The sequence below is a fragment of the Populus nigra genome, chromosome 14, assembly GCF_951802175.1.
Source record: "Populus nigra chromosome 14, ddPopNigr1.1, whole genome shotgun sequence".
NCBI classification, from domain to species: Eukaryota; Viridiplantae; Streptophyta; class Magnoliopsida; order Malpighiales; family Salicaceae; genus Populus; species Populus nigra.
The window spans coordinates 11,072,213-11,091,884 of NC_084865.1; the positions used below are offsets into that span (position 1 = coordinate 11,072,213).

A 19,672-nucleotide genomic window follows, 5' to 3' on the forward strand; every position below is an offset into this window, starting at 1 on the left:
GCTCGCGATCCGTGGCAGATTGGATCAATTTCTCTGTAACTTAAAAATCAATGCTTGACACTGCAAACATGCCATGTTTATTCAATTATACAATAGAAAAGGCAATGGCAGTAAATGGATTGAATCTTAAAAGAAAAGATGATAACAATAACTAGAAGAAAATGAATACTTGTCATAAGGGAAAAAAGTCACAAAGTTGAATTACAAGATAATCCAATATTAAAGGAAAAAATTAAAAATTAAAAAAAAAATGACAAAGTAAAGCATCTCGATTCAACCCAAGTTAGCACGTCAAAATCACAACTCAGGTCGTGAGGTCGAGTCAACATCATAGAAAACAAACTGAAAAAATTAATGATGGCCAATCCCGAACAATTCAAATGTAAAAGGCTAAAATAAAAAAAAAATTCAACAAAATAAATGTAGAAAATAAAATTGTTATAAACCTAGGTAAGGCTCCTAAATCTCTTGAGCTACATCATATAAATGTGATAACTTAATAGAAGACGAAACATAAAAAATAACAAAGCTTAATTTTAAAAAGAACTCAATTTTAAAGGATAAAAATATAAAAAAACAACAAAAAAAAATGATCGGGTTAATAACCAAACTTGTTATCCAAGTCATGAGATCAGGATAATCTAATTGAAAGGAAACCAAAGAAAATCATCAAGCTTGTTTTTCAAAATGAACAATATTGAATGCTAAAATTGAAGAAAACAATGCAAAAAAAAAATGACGTTAACACATGCTAACCTTTCAAACCTAGTGATTCAAGTTATTAAACCAGAAGCACCCTATCTTAGAAAAACATGAAGCCTAATTTCAAATATATCAAATGTTAAAGGACGAAATTGAAAAAAAAAACTTCATTATATAAAAGGATAAAAAAAACAAAAAATAGTGATTAAGAAAATGAGGACTAAATGTGTAATAAAAAATAAATGAGAGGACAATTTAGAATTTTGATTTGAAGAGTGAAATTGAAAAAAAAAATCATATCAATAAAAGAATCCAAAACAAAAAATCAAAATAAAATAAATAAGGATCAAATTTAAAAAAATAACAAATCATAATTATGGATCTAATAATGAAATTGAAAACAAATTGAAAATTGACAAAAGGACCAAGAATAAAAATTAAAAAAAGAATTAAAGTTAAAATATCATTAAATAAGAGGACAACTTTAAGATTTTGAATGGCTAATGTGAATTTTAAAGGGAAAGAACGGAAAAAAAAGAAAAAAAAAAGGTTGTTGGCGACACATTGTCGCTTAAACACCACATGTGCCACCCCACATGAAAACAAGCATCACAGTGCTTCTAGCTCCAATGTGGAAGTCATTGTTTGGTCATCAGAAGACGCCTCACGTATCTGTCAAAGGGCACAAATATTACCGCACTCCAGGCTTTTTTTAAAAAATTACATTTTATATTCGTTAAAATATCGAATTACCTCTCAGTCAAATCTATTATAACAAAAAAATATATGAAAAAAATACAAAAACGCTCATGGATGTAACTTAAAAATTTTTTACCTTCATTTGTAATCTAGTTATTTTTATTGTGCTTCGAAAAGAGAATAGACTAAAAAGCCACTAGAAGCAAGAGAAATGAAAATTTCTTTTAAGTGTAATTAAATTATTTTACAGTGCTAAAAAAATAAAAATATCTATTTGTCCCCAATTATTTTGATAATAACTAGTAAACCTTGGTGAAAATATCATATTGCCCTCATATCAAGCTTAATAATTTTGTTTAAGAAAAGTATAAGGATAATTTCATTGTTTCAATTCACAATGGTTTGTGCTTGGGCTACAATAATTTATCGATGACTTTTAGTTTTTTTTTTAATATAAAATATTTTTTGAGGCAACGGGTGGTGAGGCACCGTAAACTAGTTTTACTGATCAAGCTTATTCAATAGCTAAGAGTGAGAACTCATCATCATTCAATATATTATTACGAAATGTCGACTTTATTAATGAATTTGAGGCAACGAGGGAGCAAATACTTAAGGAGTTTTATCTTTATAGAAATAGTTGCCTTATAACTTTGAATTATTTGAGAGAAAAACAGTCTCTTGTTTTTAATCATGGGTATTAAATCAACTCACAGAGTAAGAGCACAGACAATGTGTTCACTCAAATGTCTTGCTAGATAATATGACCATTTTAGAATTTGTTGGGCATTACTAAGACAGAATTCGGAAAATACGAGATTTCGAGAGCCTCTGTTGTGTTGAGTGTAACTCCTAGCTAGCGATGAAAATAACTCAAATAAATTGGATGATATCGACGTCTAGATTACAAGGTTGCGAAGTGATTTAAGTGAAGATAATGATGATATTAAAAAAAAGTAGATAATATTAGAAACTTCAATCCTTTTGGCACTACTAATGAGAAATTGGTGTTGGATCCTGCAAATGAGTGGCCAAAAGTTATCTAAAAAAACAAAAACATTTACAACATCATAAAAAGTTATCTAATTAATAATATTATAATAAAAATATTATTATTTGTATTATTACTTTTATTATAATTAATATCATTAATAAAAATAATTAATAAATTTGAAAAAAATATTTTTTTTTGTATTGTAAATTTTTATAGTATTTTTTAGAGTTTTTAAACTCGACCCGGTCCAAGGCTCGGGTTCTGGGTTTTGACCGGGTCACTAGGTCGTCCCGGTCAATTTTGATTTTTTTTAAATCAAAACGACATTATTTTAGTAAAAAAAACAAAAGTTAGCTGATTGCAACCAGGTTTTTGACCGGATCTTGCTGAGTCAACCCGTCGGGTCAGTCAAGTCACTCCGAGTTTTGACTTTTTCTATTTTTTAAAACCTAATCTGATTCCAGTCTCAGATCGATCGGATCCCAGATCAACTAACAAGGCCGAATTTTAAAACTATGATATTTTTTATAAAAATAAAAAAAAACCCACCTCGTGCAGGCACCTAACTAATTTATAACTATCAGAAGCACTTGGTATGTCTATCCAACAATAAAAATAACTTTGAGGTAAATTTCTTCTCAATCTAATTATTTGTTCATATTATTCTAGATACAATTTCTTTTTATAGAATTCATCTAATCATTGTTAAGGGTACAATCCATCAGCCCAAACTCAAAGGACTCGTTGCTTTGTAGAAGATGGAAGCTAATGATGAAGATTTATTAAATATTTTATTATAAACTTTTATTTTGCTTTTAATGCCTTCAAACAATAGGTAGTTCTAAAAATATTATTAGATTTTTAAGAACTTGGGATCTATTATATTATTTATTTACAATATCTATGTTAAATACATGTCTTTTCAAATTGTGACATAATTTGTTATATTATTTGTTTATAATATACTTCTTATCATAATTTTAACTTTGGTGTTAAAATTTTCTTCTGCATCTCCTTGTAATAGCATCATAATAGAGGCTTGGGTGATATTCACAGCCATCATATCAAACAGTATCTGCTAGTAGCTCCCTCTTTGTTTTTAACACATAGGGGAGTCTGTTCTCATTGATTGATTTCAAAACCATAGATCTGTCTTTTGTATTCTCTCCTTTGAAATCAACTCGTAAATGGTTTTGATCCCCAGAACCCTTCTCTCTTGATCCTAAATAGTAATCTAGCTGCTGATAACAAAGAACCCTCTACAATATCAAATTAAAATAATACACCTGATTACAATTATTAAATTATAATTTAACCCAGATAGAGACGATTCAAGAAAACCTAATTGAAATAAAAAGAAGAAGAAAAATAATGTAAAGGGAAACCTTTCTTAAGAGTGTCTGCCCTTGACGATGATTGAGAGGTGGTTGTTCCGGTGGTGGTTGCTTGACAATGGATCTGGTTTGGAAGAGTGCTATTGGGATTTGGTCGGTAGAGAGAGAAGGAGGCGTAGGTCACTGAAATCACGGTAGGCTGTGATTTTTTGGGGAATCGAGAGTTGTAGGAAGAAAAAAAAAAGAGAGTAAAACAGAATAACTAAACTTTTAGAATTATTCACATGAGCCGATGATGTGACATATTAATTAATAAAACTAAATTATACCTTATAAGATGTAATTAATTATCATACTATAAAATTTCTTCTTGAAATATGTAAGGTTCACGGGAGCTTAGGATTTTGTTGGCTGGAGTTGTTGATTGGGAGGATGATAATTATTTTTTTAATGTATTTTTTATTTAAAAATATATTAAAATATTTATTTTAAAAAAATTATTTTTAACATCAACAAATTCATTGTCTAAAAATATAAAAAAATTAATTTAAAATAAAAAATATCTATTTTTTCAAAAACACTTTTAAAAAGTAAAAACAAATAGGGTTTAAAAAATGAAATTTTTTATTTTTTATTTCCTTTAAATTAACGTTTTAGTGTTTTCATATCATTTTGTTGTGTTGATATAAAAAATAAATAAAAAAATATTATTTCAAAGCGTTTCTAAATAAAAATCACTTTAAAAAACAAATGCTAACATAATATTAAACGGGCTTCAAAAATAAAAAATAAAAAAACTTGAGGTTCAATTTTTTTCCTTCAATAATATTAAACATATATGCTCCCTTAAATCATACCATCTTAAATAATTGAGAAGCCTATCTAACTTGAATTATTTAGGCCCTGTTTGTTTGCAGGAAAGTAGTTTCCTTTTGGAAAGTGAATTCCGGGGAAAGTGAATTCCGGGAAAGTGAATTCCGGAAAAGTATTTTCCGATGTTTGGTAGTGTAATGGAAAATAAGTTGGAAAACACTTTCCAGTGTTTGGTTATGTTATGGAAAATGAGTTGGAAAATAACTTATTAATATTTTATTTTTTCAAGTTTATTAAAATAATGAGGAACAAATCTTACAAATTAAAAAGTTGAATGAGAATGAAATTGAAAAAAAAATATAATTTCATAAATTATCTCAAATAAAATAAATAATAATCAAAATAATAGAGATCAAATCTAAAAAATTAAAAAAAATGAAAGGTGAAGAAATTAAAATAATAATAATTAACATTTTATAAATTATTTCAAATAAAATAAGTAAAAATCAAAAGAATGAGGACCAAATTTGATAGATAAAAAATTTCAATAAAAAAATGATAAGAAAAAAGCAAATAGCAATTATAAAAATAAGGACCAAAATTAATATAAAAATTAAATTTTAAGAGATGAAATTAAAAAATAAATATTCAAAACAAATTATATATAACAATCAAAAGTTTGAGGATTAAATTTGATATAATTAGCAAATAATGACATTTCTAAATTTTTCACAACTTCCAGAAAGTGTTTTCCGCCCAAAATTTTCAGGAAAACACTTTCCTGAAAACCAAGCCAAATTTTCCTTTGACTGGAAAGTGTTTTCCGTTGACCAAATTTTTCAATAGCAAACAAACACAAGAAAGTTTGGAAAGTGGTTTCCCGGAAACCACTTTCTGGAAAACAAACACAACCAAAAGGGAAAACACTTTCCTAGAAATCAAACCAAATTTTTTTTTGACTGGAAAGTGTTTTTCGTTGACCAGAAAGTGTTTTTTGTTGACCGGAAAGTGTTTTCCGTTGACCAACTTTTCTAATGGCAAACAAACACAGGAAAATTTGGAAAGTGATTTCCCGGAAAATGAATTCCGAGAAACAAACATGGTCTTAGAAGAAAACACTTGCCAACAACCATCTCAAATCTACTTGAAAAGGTAAGGGTGATCCGTGAGCCACCATCCATAATATTTGTCGCTGGCTTGCTAGATTTGACCTATCTAATTTTCGAAAAGCAAAGTCTAGGAATATCGAAGAAAGAGCAGAGCTACGCGACCATATATTTAGCCTGCGGGTAAAAAAACACGATACACTGCAAGGTTTTAAACAGTATATAATTCAAAATAAAGTTGCCACGTTTCCTTTCCCCCCATAACATTTTACTCACCTTTTTTTTTTCTTTAAAAGAAAAAAAGAAAAATAGAAAAGAATCCAACAACCATTGAAATTATTAAATTACTATAATTACAAAACAACCAGAAAAAAATAATCCAAAATCAAACCTCCCCCAAATTTTTATTCTTAGGGTTTCAAGCCGACCCGCCAAATCCTCTCCTACTTGTTTTTGTTTTTGTTTTGTTTTTTCCCAATCTTTCCTTGAGCGACGGCATTTTTTTATGATCCACATTGTTGATTCGGATCCTAACAATGGCGTCGCCGCCGCCGCCGCCTCCGCCTGCTTCCGTCACCAGATCGGAGCCTCCTAAAGTCTCACCGGTACTCCCTTTCTCCCAACTCATGAACATTATTTTCTCTCACAAGGTTTCGTTTGGTTATTCTTACTATGATTTTCTCTTTTGTTTGTTGATGATTTCTTAAGACAGTAGAGAGAACGTGTTTAATTTATAACTGCGCTGTTCGTATTAGTCTTAATTTTTTTTGGTGCATTTATATTGGTAATTTTGACTTTAAGTAATTTTTGCATAATTTGTGGTTCAAAACTAAATTTTGATTCAAAATATTGCAAAATCCTTGCAATGCATGTCGCTGCACTAGCCTTGGAGCTCCAGCTGATCCGGTTTATTTTACAATTATTATGGTTGGTGATTGTGATTTTCCTTTTTTAGTTAATGTTCAGTGAATTATTTAGAGGTTATTTATAATTTATGGTTATGATCAGACCAGTCTGGTCCGGTTCAATTTTTCCTGGTTGCTTGTATTAAGTTTTCCGATTTTAGTTAACTTTTTTATTTCAGTTTTGGAATCGGTCGTTCATGGTTGTAATTACTAATTAGAATGGATACTGATGAATTTTTATTTTTATTTTTATATAGGCGACGGAGTCTGATGAAGAGACAGCTTTAACAAGCAAAATGGTTTTATCAGTTATTGAATCATTAAAGAAGCAAGTTGCAGCTGACCGATGTTTTTATGTTATGGTACATTTTTTGTTATTTGTATGAAATGCTTCCTTTTGAGTTTTGTTTTCAGTCCATTTATATATTTATTGCTTTCAGAAAAGGATGGAAGACAACAAACAGAAGTTGGATGGTGTTACGAACCACCTCTATAAGCTGTCAAAGGAAAGGAAGAACAGTTGGATTAGTGATACTGACAATAGTGTAGATTTATTTACAAAGAGGCAAAAGGATGCACTCAGTATGCATGGTGGTATTGATTCCAGTAATGTAGATAAAGATAGTCGTGGCTCTGAAGAAGATGGTAATACTTCTACTGCAGTTCTTTTGGGATCCAGTATCCCAGTAAAGAATGCAGTACGGCCAATTAAGCTACCTGAAGTGAAGAGGTTACCCCCTTACACATCATGGATTTTTTTGGACAGGTATGTTTAGATTATTCTGTATCAAGATTTTGTTTTACCGGAATGGTAGTTGGTCATTTTTTGATTTTGAGTTTTGAATTCAAGTTTCATGGTCTCTCTTTCTATACATCTTCATGCCACTAACTTATAATTTGCTGCATTGGTTTTGGGTTAGTAATTTATGATATTCCTGCTGTAGAAATCAAAGAATGACAGAGGACCAATCAGTGCTTGGTCGAAGGAGAATTTATTATGACCAAAATGGTGGTGAAGCACTAATCTGCAGTGACAGTGAAGAGGAAATAATTGATGAAGAAGAGGAGAAGCGAGATTTTTTAGAATCTGAAGATTATATTCTACGGTTGGTATAATCATGGTATCTGGTGTGATGTATTGATTCTTTTTTCTTTAAATTGTATGCTAAAGCAAGGTTGATTGGCGCTGAATGTCTTAGGTTCAAACTTTTTGAACAAGAAAGGGGAATTTTGTTTGGAGTGGGAGCTCCCTGGAAATTTTATCTTCATCTTAAAGGAAGAAATTTTAATCTAGCTTGTATTTGAATGGACCAGCTCGTGGCCTTTATCTTGAGCATTGACAGTGCCAAATGCTGTCAAAATAATGGGCGTAGCTGTGCCAAAAAGATTGATGAGTTGTCTGTTGATTTAGCCAGTGACTTTTGACAATTAGTTGCCATGTGATGTAACTCATATATGTTCGATACAGTTTTAGTAATAAATGCTAAAAAGGAAAAGGGATAGCTATGCATACTGGTTGATGCTAAAACCTTGAATATAAATACATTTAACTATCTCCTAGTTCAATGTAAATTATGTCCTCAGATTTTTTTTCAGGGATTTTATTATGCTTTAGTATGCAACCTAAGTTGTTTTTTCTGTTGGTTAATAAATTGTTTTGCCAGGATGACTATAAAAGAAGCTGGATTGTCCGATCCAGTTGTGGAATCACTAGCACAGTGTTTTTCTAGAAGTTCTAGTGAAGTCAAGGTATGCATTTGTTGCAAGAGGGTGTTTTTTTAGTAATGAGGAGAATGTATTATATTGAGACTATGTTATATGTTTTTTGCCTTCGATTGAAGGATCCATTTTTTTTTTATTCTAACAGTTGTTTCCATATAATATCTAATGAGAAAAAGGTCATAGTGTAAGCTTGGGTCCAGCCGTTTCCCATTTGCTTTTTGCTGGCTTTACACAGATATGAAACACCATCAAACATCTTATACAGGCAAGATTTGAGGTTCTTAAGAAGGAAGAGAAGGCCGTGGAGGATTCTAAGAATAAAGATAATGAAGCACAAACACTGAATTCTTTTCTTGATAAAGATCTTGAAGTTGCTTTGGATTCTTTTGACAACCTATTTTGTCGCCGATGTCTTGTAAGCATCATTCTTGTACTACTTTCAGTGTTGTGCTTTTACCATTACTATATAGCTTCCTCATTATGTTTCATGCTGGCAGGTTTTTGATTGTAGATTACATGGATGTTCACAGGATCTTATCTTCCCTGTAAGTTGATCTTGTATGACTAACCATCATGATGTTGCATTAGTATCTAGAGGGAATCTCATATGTTTTGTTGACACACATATTTTAGGCTGAGAAACAATCTCCATGGAGCTATCCAGATGACAACATAACATGTGGTCCACAGTGCTACAAATCGGTATATGTGTGGTGATTTATTAATAAAATTTGTTTAGACTGGGCATTTCTGCACCAGGATCTGACAAACAAAAATATTTAAGTGCCATCAAATTCTTTCATGTCAGGTTTTGAAATCAGAGAGAATTTCTTCAGGGATTTCTCCTGAGCGTGGGTTTATTGAAGAAAATTCTGTTTGTCAATCAGATGGTGCTGGGGTGCCTATAACATCAAGAAAGAAATCTTCTGCTCCATCTGCCAACCGGAGGGTGAAGTCCTGCCAAAGTGAAAGTGCTTCGTCAAATGCAAAAAACATTTCAGAGAGCAGTGACTCAGAGATTGGACCTCGGCAAGACACCTCTCCCACTAGTCAGTTGTCACCTTCCAAGATTAAGCTTGTTGGGAAAGGTGGGACTTGTAAAAGGAACAGCAAGCGAGTGGCTGAACGTGTTCTAAGTTGCATGCGGAAAAGGCAGAAGAAAATGGTGGCTTCTGATACTGATTCTGTTGCTAGTGGAGGCCTTCTGTCAAGTGATATGAAACTTAGGTCCACTTCACACAAAGGAAAGGAAGATGCAAGTTCTTCTTCCCATAAGAATTTGAAATCTCCCACCACTGCAAGGTCTAGGAGAAAGAGTGAGTTTCATGATGGTCCATCAAGTGAGATGGTCATGGATCCACCTGTGCCTAGCAGTGATGACACCTTTAGGAAAGAAGAGTTCATAGACAAAAATACATGTAAAAAAGAGTTAAGTGATAACAGATCTTGGAAAGCTATTGAAAAAAGCCTATTTGAGAAAGGTGTTGAGATTTTTGGCGGGAACAGGTCAGGGGGTGCATTTCTTGTTCATTCCCATTAATTTTGTTACAGTTTCCTTGTTTGTTGATTTTTTTTTGATATTCTGGAAGAGTGATGATTTTGACTGAGTGATGTTTGATGTGACCATTATGTTAGAAGGTACTTAACTTAATTCACCTATGGTAAATAGATTTTTACATTTTCAGTTTTCTTATTTCATTGCCATTGAATTTGTTTTAAGAAATAAAGATAGTACAGTGATATCCAGTGGAATCAAACCTATGAAAGACTGCTGAAGAATTTTTTTGTTAAACGAGATATTTGTAATAATGATTTCTTTTATTTAAGAGGTTTATCAAGTATCTTGGTTTAAAAAGAGTATTTCAGAATTAATGCTTTATAAAATGGAGTTAGATAAACAATGTGCTATAAATTATCTTGAGTGATTGTAGTGAGATTTGGGAATTCATTTTTTTTCAGGCCTGGATTGGGGTGCGTGGAGGGAATTCATGAAATCTTCACGCATTCCCATTGATCTACTTTACCATATGTGCTTCTTATTATGCATGCATACATAATACGTGCTCATTCGCATTTTATTTTCCATTATTTCTCATAAATTATGATGAAACTGACTAAATCAAATGAATGGTCCCACAAATTTAACAGCCTTTACCATTGACCTTCCTACAGTTACACTCTAATGATCTTACTGATACCTTCATATTGCTCCGAAGAGAATTGGCTGCGGTTTCATCTATTCTCTGTCTAAATTTTGTTTTTGTTTTCCATGACAGTTGCTTAATTGCTAGGAACCTCTTAAATGGCTTAAAGACGTGTTGGGAGGTTTTTCAATATATAACTCGCTCTGAGAATAGGCTAGCCTGTGAGGCAGGTGATGCTGGAACTCTTGGTGAAGGCTACTCCAAGTTTGACTGCAGCGGAACAGTGGTTAGAATTTTGCTTCTTGTATATGGCCATGTTTTTGTTAGCATGCAAGTGAATCTTAATCTTTTTCTTCCTTTTTTTTTGGTTGGGGGTATTGAACTGCATATCAGGGTAAGAATGAAGCAAGAAGGAGATCAAGATTTTTAAGGAGAAGAGGTAGAGTTCGCCGCTTGAAGTACTCTTGGAAATCTACTGCTTACCATTCTATTAGGAAGCGGATAACTGAAAGAAAAGATCAACCCTGCCGGCAGTATAATCCATGTAGTTGCCAAGCTGCTTGTGGAAAGCAGTGCACATGTCTGCTAAATGGCACCTGTTGTGAGAAGTATTGCGGGTGAGCCTTCCTTTAACAACCCAAAATTTGAGATCAAGGTTTATGCTATTTGTATATCTTTTAGTTACCATTTATTTTTCTTCCAGAAATGAGAACTCAATAAAATTTAGTTTATCGTAGGGCTTCATTCAAATTTAGAGTTTTCTCTTGTAGAGTTTCATACCTTACTAGCTTAAACAAATTGGGGCCTTAGATTTAGATGTTTTTTATTGTCTGTACATGTGTGATGAATACTCTCAACTATTTTTTACTTGTTCCTCTAGATGTCCTAAGAGTTGCAAGAACCGATTTAGAGGCTGTCATTGTGCCAAAAGTCAATGTCGAAGTCGTCAATGTCCATGCTTTGCTGCAGACCGGGAATGTGATCCAGATGTCTGTAGGAATTGTTGGGTCAGGTGAGTTGGTGCTCTTGCTCCTTTTTTTTCTCTATTTAATGTTTTCATGAACTATTTATTTCTAAGCTAACCATTTACTTAGCTTTGCCCGTGTACTGTTTTTATCATAATTGTAGAAGATTCTGAAATTTTTCATGATAACTGCACATGGAAATTAATGATGTGCACATTGGTAAGTAATACATTTGGTTCTACTAATGTTGGATTGAATCACAAAGGTTTGAAATTTCCATTAAGTTGGTTCAGGTAGCCAACTTTTAGCTTCCTTCTGGGTTTGAAACTATATCGAGTTTCAAAGAATTTAAAGGTGGGGTTTGTGTATTCTAAATGTCAGCCTTTTGTTTGGTTACAAGAGGCTGTATCCCACAGGCTATGAACTGTGGACTTCAGAGTGGTAAGGTCCAAATTTTGGTTCTAAGTCCATACATGAAGGTTCTCAAAATTTACCAGTGAAAGGTCAAGTCAACAGCACTCGATTAATGTCACTCCCACCACTGCCCATGCCAGCATTTACCAGCTTCAGTACATCCAAGCTTTTGCCAAATCCATTCTCTTTGGCTCTTTGTGCTTAGGAAAATGCTATGGTTATTTCTGTCAGTTTTATGTCATTTGATTTACTTGTGAAATTTCATCCTTCACAGGGTTTCAAAATAATGTTTTGTTTATTACTTGTCCAGAAATATATTTATTCTTTTCCTCACTCTTCTTGCACTACTATATATCATTTGAACTGTTAAAATTTGCTTTGTAGTTGTGGTGATGGTACTCTTGGTATCCCCAGCCAAAGGGGTGATAATTATGAATGCAGAAATATGAAGCTTCTTCTCAAACAACAACAAAGGGTAGAGACACTTTCATCTTCTTATTACCTTTCATTGTTTGACATTTAGAGATAGGTACACACATTTGAATATTCGCTTCTCTTAGTTGTCTGGTATTTGAAGTAATCTGTTAGTGCAATGATTGGTGAAGTTCTCTAGTAAACAGTACCATTCTTCTATTTGTTCTTAGTTGTCTGTCTTCATGAATGCCCATAATGTGGAAAACTATCCTTTTAGCTTGCTTTTCAGCTTCCTTTATAGAGTTGTGAAATTGACCAAGTTTTTCTTTGTGGCACTGAACTGGAAGCTGATGCTAAAATGTAGTCAACTGAAAAATGTGGTGTATAAGAAAGATTTGTGGCTTTACTATGCAATACAGAACTGCTTGTTATGTATTGGGCGATAAAGTTCAGGGTGTCTTTGGAAGCATATAGAGTTTATAAAAAAAAAAATACAACATATATTGGTAGTTTATGAAATTATGAAGGTGTTTAAAGTCTTGCTATGAACTAGGAAGAAGACGAGAACTGTTAATGAAACTGATGAAAGTGCAAAGAGCGCCACTTGCAAGATGGAAAAAGCCAACGAATACCGTCATCCCAAATACCACCCTTAATGGGTTGCTCCACTTCATCAAAAAAAATTTTCTTTGATTGCTTTCTTTCCAATGTCCACATCAAATTATGTATAAATCAATGCTTTCAAACAACAGATGTTTGATGGGGTCATTTTCAAGCTGCTTACGATTTCTCCATCTTACTAATATCTTGTTCTATGAATAGGTTTTACTCGGAAGATCTGATGTATCAGGCTGGGGTGCTTTCTTGAAGGTAATATTCTGGATGGACTACGTAATATGAGAAAAATTTGCCCTTGAATCCTTTTCATCCCATGTGGTTTTTGAGAATAATCTCAGAGGCATTTGGGAAAAAAACCTAGAGATTTATTTGCTTGTTTCGTCATACTTGTGAATATATCTGGCTCCTCACAGAATAGTGTCGGCAAGCATGAGTACCTGGGCGAGTACACTGGAGAGCTGATTTCACATAGGGAAGCAGATAAGCGTGGGAAGATCTACGACCGTGAAAATTCATCATTTCTCTTCAATCTCAACGATCAGGCATGACTCATTATACTGATTTCAGATCTTATATGAGGATTCAACCTCCATCTTTTATTGTTCATATGAAACCAAGATTTGTTTTCTTGCAGTTTGTTCTTGATGCATACCGTAAGGGTGACAAACTCAAGTTTGCCAACCACTCTCCAGAACCAAATTGCTATGCAAAGGTATCCTCTTTGACTACTGTAGCTCAACAGCCTATCTAATATATATATTTTTACTTTTGCACTTGGTTTCTGATTAATAGCGTGCTAAAAACATGGCTGAAATGTATTTAATATCTTGCCACTGTTTCCTCACTTTCAACCACCGCGTTGTTTGCAGGTCATAATGGTTGCAGGGGATCACCGAGTGGGCATATTCGCCAAAGAAAGGATTAATGCAGGGGAGGAACTTTTCTATGATTATCGTTATGAGCCAGACAGAGCTCCTGCTTGGGCTAGGAAGCCTGAAGCGTCTGGATCAAAGAAAGAAGATGGCGGTCATTCAAGTGGCCGTGCCAAGAAGCTTGCTTGATTTGAGCATCTACTTACATCCTCAATTCAAAATTTTTTGTCAATTCTTTTACAATTACAAGCATCATTCTCACTTATCGTAGGGGATAGGTTCATGATCAGTCATTTTTGTTATCGGAGAGGCCATTGTCATCTCCGCCATAACTTCAACTGATTTGTATTCCAATTTAGACTGAAACTAGTTAACTTACCTGTACTTCGATGATGTGGGTTGGAGCAAGAACAAACTGCAAGAAACAAATCTTACGGTATATGGATATTGCTAAAGTGTTTCTAGTTGCAAGAAAAATATTAATTGTGAACTCAAAAATCTGATGCGCACGTCAAATAAAAAGATTGAGAATCGCGTGCTAAAAAGAATTCTTAACACTGATTGAATATTAAGATGTGAAGTTAAGCAATAGATGTTGATTAAGATGTAATTTAATTAACTTTATGAGTTTAAAGGTAACTTGCACTGCTAGTAGAAACTTGGCTTGGCTTAAAAGAAATTTCAAGGTGAAGTATTTTAAAAAAAATATTGAGATGAATTAATATGTTAAACTTACAACTTGAATTGAATTATTGATATAATTGGATTTAATAATTTTATATTTAATTATATGTTATTAAAAATAAATGCTAATAAAATAATTTAAAAATGATCTTGATTGGTTGTCCAAAAAGAATTCTTGCTAACATTTTTTGAAAAAACTACTATAATCTTATTCAAAAGCAAAGTAAAAATTGAATGGTATTTAATAAAAATATATCTATAATATATCCATAATTAATTTAATAATTAATAAAATTATATATGTAATATATTTGAAATAATTTAATTAAAAATAAATTAGATTGAAATTCAAGGTTTGATAATTTTATTTATTTAAAAATAAATGCTCGTGGAAAAGCAATTAAATAAATTTATTTAAAAGAAATTATTATGGTTAGTTGTACAAAAACAATGTTTGATAATGTTTTTAAAAGACTACTATAATCTTAATGAAAAGCAAAATAAAAATTGAATAATATTTAATAAAATAATATCTACAATATATCCATAATTAGTTTAATAAATAATAAAATTATATATATAATATATTTTAAATAAATTAATTGAAAAGATTTTAGATTGAAATTCAAGGAAAACATTTAAAAAACCCAAAAATAGTATACGAGCTCGGCCTAGGTGCCCAAATACATCTAGTTATATTTTTCTTTTATAAACTTCATATTTTTTTCTAACACGCGATAGGTCGCTCATTGTGACAAATAAATTAGCTCATGATTGACTAGTTTCTGTTCAAGTCTATTGACTAGAAAACTGAGGTCCAAAATTTTGGATTTTAAAAACTTGTTTTCCAACTTGTTTTCACTTAAAAATTCTTTAATAACACAAAAAAAATATATCATTATTGAATATCTATCCAAAAGATGAGTTTATTAACACCAAAACTAATTTATTTCGTTATTAGAATATAATTAATTAAATATTTTCTTTTTTATATGTTGTTTTTTGAATACCCTCTCTCTTATCTCTCAAATTCAAAATCGATTTGTTAAGGAAATGAAGTTTTCAATTAAAATGTATAATTGAAAAACTAAAAGAACTAAAAAATTAATTATAAAAAATCTTAAGGCGATTATTTTTAGAAAAGGCGTTGGTAACAAAGTAACAAAAGATAAAGGTTACATGTTTGTTTTATTGTCAAATTCATTTCCTAAAAATTTAATTTATTTAATCATTAAAATCAAATCTTATATTGCAAAATCTAATATTATTTAACATCAAAACATATTTTCAACGCCTCGAAAACCCTATCAAAAGCCATTCTACATAAATTATAAACTTAACTAAACAATGCATTTGTTTATATGTGAACAATTATAAAAGATATTAAAAAACATTTGATGTTATTTCATTGTTCCTATAAACAGTGAAACTCCTTCACACTTTTTTTTTATATTTTGCCCCTATTATTTTTCTTTTTATTTTCACTCTTGTATTTTTTTTTATCTTTTATGTTTAATTCTTTTATAGTAAGTTGAATTGCTTTTGGGCTTAATATTTTTTTTTGTTTTGCTCGATGTAAAGCTCTCGCGATATTGAGAAAAAATTTGACGCTTGGATAATGCTCGGTTAAACACAATAAAATTCATTGTTATGGATTTAAAACAATTGAAACTTTAGGGATCATATTTGAAACTAAAACAAATATCTACCTCCTTTTTTACCAAATAATGGATAGATAAAATGATCATAAAAAAATGTCTAGCATATGCAATATACGAGCTCACAACTTAGAAAGACTGCAGAACTATAATGGTGCATGCGGCAACCACCAAGCTCTCTTTGAGGCCTTCCATGGTGTTGACATAGTCATTACATCAAGGGCTTTCTTACTTGGTGGTGTGTGAAGATGAAGGGCCCTAGTGTGGCTGTAATAACCCGATTTTCTTCTCTTACTTTACCCACTATTTTCTCTTTTCTCTTCTTGGTTTATGCATTTAACTCTTTATTGTTGTTTTTTTTTTGTCAAATTTAATCTATATGCTTTTGATTGTTATTTTTAGCAAAAATTATAGTTCGGTTTCACATAGTTGATGCTCAGTAAACCATGAAATGATGTTTAAAATCATGAAAACGTAAAATAATACAAAATGAAAGAAATATTAAAAAAAAATGATGAAAGTGCAACATAAAAAGAAGATATAATATACTTTGGGTTGCAATAGCTACCTATGTTGTTTTCTTTTTATCCTTAATCTTTTTTCTTTTGTCATTTGACTTTTATTTTTAATTTGATCATTTCATATTCAATTGACTTGGGATTTAATTTTATATTTTGTTTTTAATTAATTTTATACAGGGTTCTCATGATGTTAATAATAAATTTCAATGTTAAGTTGATACTCAATTTGACAAAATAAAATTCAATTTTATTTATTCAAACCAATGAAAACTCTAGTGATTCAATTTCAAATTAAAACAAATATTCATTTTTTAACAAAGAAATTACATCTTCATCTTAGCTTTTTAACTTCATTTTTGATTGAAATAAACAAATTTGTTATCATTTAGTATTATATATAATTCTCTATCAACCTAAAAGAATTCCGGACAACAATGCCCCTTAATCAACATTTAAATTCATAAGTCCAAGGAATATAAATGTATAGAGAAAGATTAATTTAACTCTAAGTATATATTTGTTTTTCGTTTATTAAGATAATTAAATTCTTGTTAACCGAACAAGATATTGATATATCTTATAATATTACATCATATATAATAAAAGAGATTGGGTTTTACTGTTCATGGAACAATAAAACATTGCTCAAGTACGTGTTTTTTCGTATGAAAATTATATTTTAGTCCCTAAATTTTTTTTTAAATTTTCATTATTTGATCCCTATAATTTTTGGTGTTTACATCTCATTCATGAACTTCACATTTTAATATTTAGTACTTTTTGAGCTAATAGAAGTATGAGAAAGTCGCTCAAAAAAGAAATGAGAGAAAAAACTTTGGGTCAATCTTGGTTGCAAAAAAAAAAACTGATTTCAGTGTCAATAACTTTGTATTAGAGGGAAAGCTTGATTTAGGTGGCTTTGGTCTTTTTTTATTCAATTTGATTTAAAATTTTTAAATTGATTAAAAGATGTTTTGAGATTAAAAATAAGATTATTGAGGCTCTTACAACTGTTATAGGTGTTTTTAAGTGAAAACATGTTTAAAAATTGGGTTTTAAGAGTTTCAAAACTCAAATTTGATTTTTTAATTATCAAAGATGATCAGAATTTGAATTAATAGATGATATATTTTTTGTTAAATTTTAAAATAAGCCAAGTGAACAAAGTGTCATTCGCTAAAAAAACCATTGTGCCCGGACTTTTAAAAATGATCCTTCAACCTTTTTTTATTTTAAAATAAATTTTTAAAACAAAATTGTTAAAGTAAATTTTTAAGAAGCTATTATATTATGCCATAGTTTTTAAATAAGGTTAAAGCTTTAGATGGTAATATTAACAATCACATAATGAATAATTATATATCAACTTATTAATATGTGGAATTAGTTTTAAAAAATATTATCACAAATATTCAATGAGAATAAAAGATTTATTTTGTTTTTTAATTGTTAATTTTTTATTTAATATCATCCAATTAATTATTCTTTTATTTTTCATGCATTCACTTAAAATTTATTGAAGTACAATTTCTTTGTTTTTTTTTTATTGAAATTTTCTTTTCAAATCATGATATGGTTTTATTTTAAAAAAGTATTTTTGATAAAAAAAAAATGTTTTTTTCATAATAAAAAAAACTTACATTAATAAAGAAAGGGAGTTTTGATTAAAAAGGTAATTTTTTTCCTCTTTAATTAAAATCATTGAAAGTTCTTATGAATATTTATTTTAATTACCTTTAATTTTTACTAAAAAAAACCATGCTGTTAATTAGAAAGCCATGAATAAGAAAAATGGATTTTGACTACAAAAATATATTTGTAAATTTATATCACTATCCTTAAAAGAAATAACTTGTTTAGCTTCTACTTAGAATTACTTCTGTACTTTCATAGGAATAATGCATAATAAAATAACATATCTACCTTTGGAATAAAAAAAATAACTTATGATGGGGAGTCTTCCTGTAATTTTAATATTTGGTGCGTTGTAAAATGACCTTGGCATCCTTGATGTCAAATAATTTAACTCTTAGGTTAAAGAGTATTTGTGTCATTTTATTGTTGAGTATTTGTAATTAATGAGTTGGGGTGGGGTCATTTAAGTCCCGGGATTGTATGCAGTGCACACGTCAGCCACTCCATCATCTTATGACGGCACGTGCAATTGATTTAGGAGGCCAAAATTATAGTCTTTGGGTTGCTTCCAATGCGTCTCAACATGTTCTCCATGAAAAAGCAGTGCGTGCATGAATAAGTTCATCGGCTTACCGTTGACGACTATTCCTTTTTTCTTCTCTTTTCTTTCCTCTCTCTTTCTTGGTCTCTGCGCCTGACCTGCAATTTTTTAGATCATCCATTAAACTTCTTTTTTGTTGTTATTTAGTTCATGTTCTTTTGATTATTGTTTGCTTTTTTTTTTTAAAATAATTTATGAAATTGAATTTCATTTTCATTCAAGTTCTTGCTTTGCATTTAACCTTTATTCTTTTAATTGGCTATTTATAGAATCTGAAATAGTTTTTTTATTTTGATTTAAACCTCCATTATTTTTTTTCCTATTAGATCTTATCCTCATTATCTTGATTGTTTTTTTTTTCTTTGCAAAGTTTTTAAAATTGGTTTTTTTACTCGATTTCATCATTCAACTTTTAATTTGTTTGGATTTTAGTTTCTTAGTTAAGCTCATGTTTATGATTTTATGAGTTGTACGTTTTTAAAATTAACCCAACTTTAAGGGGTTTGCTCGAGATTTATTTGTTTTATTTAATATTTTTAAAGTTAATGTTTTTTTCGGTTTTATCATTTGATATTTATTTAATTAGAGATTCGACTCTAATTTTTCTAGCTTTTTATGTCCTTTGTTTTCTTTATTGGATTGAGTTCTCTCATATTTTTTTTTTCAGTGCTTTTTATTAAGTTTATTTTTATAAATAAATTTTATTATTAAGTTAAATAAAATAAATTAGTTGAATATGTATAGATGATCATTCCCTATTTTTTTAGTTTTCTTTTCCGCGACATTGTTGGAGTGATTCATGTGACTTCTTTTAATGTCATCATGCACTCTTTTGTAGTGGGGTTTGGATCGTCTTAGCAAGGTCTTTTGG

General features: G+C 30.5%; 1 protein-coding gene across 1 annotated transcript; it reads left to right on the forward strand.

Annotated features, from left to right (window-relative positions):
- The first annotated feature begins 5,954 nt into the window (after positions 1-5,954).
- Positions 5,955-14,179, forward strand: LOC133672826 (histone-lysine N-methyltransferase CLF-like). Its single transcript, XM_062093365.1, has 17 exons — positions 5,955-6,253; positions 6,811-6,915; positions 6,994-7,319; positions 7,498-7,659; positions 8,218-8,302; positions 8,541-8,690; positions 8,773-8,820; positions 8,909-8,977; positions 9,084-9,781; positions 10,552-10,705; positions 10,813-11,036; positions 11,300-11,431; positions 12,183-12,273; positions 13,035-13,082; positions 13,244-13,372; positions 13,465-13,542; positions 13,700-14,179. Exons 1-17 carry the CDS (start codon positions 6,185-6,187, stop codon positions 13,889-13,891), a joined length of 2,760 nt encoding a protein of 919 aa, XP_061949349.1. The 5' UTR covers positions 5,955-6,184; the 3' UTR covers positions 13,892-14,179.
- Positions 14,180-19,672: the final 5,493 nt, after the last annotated feature.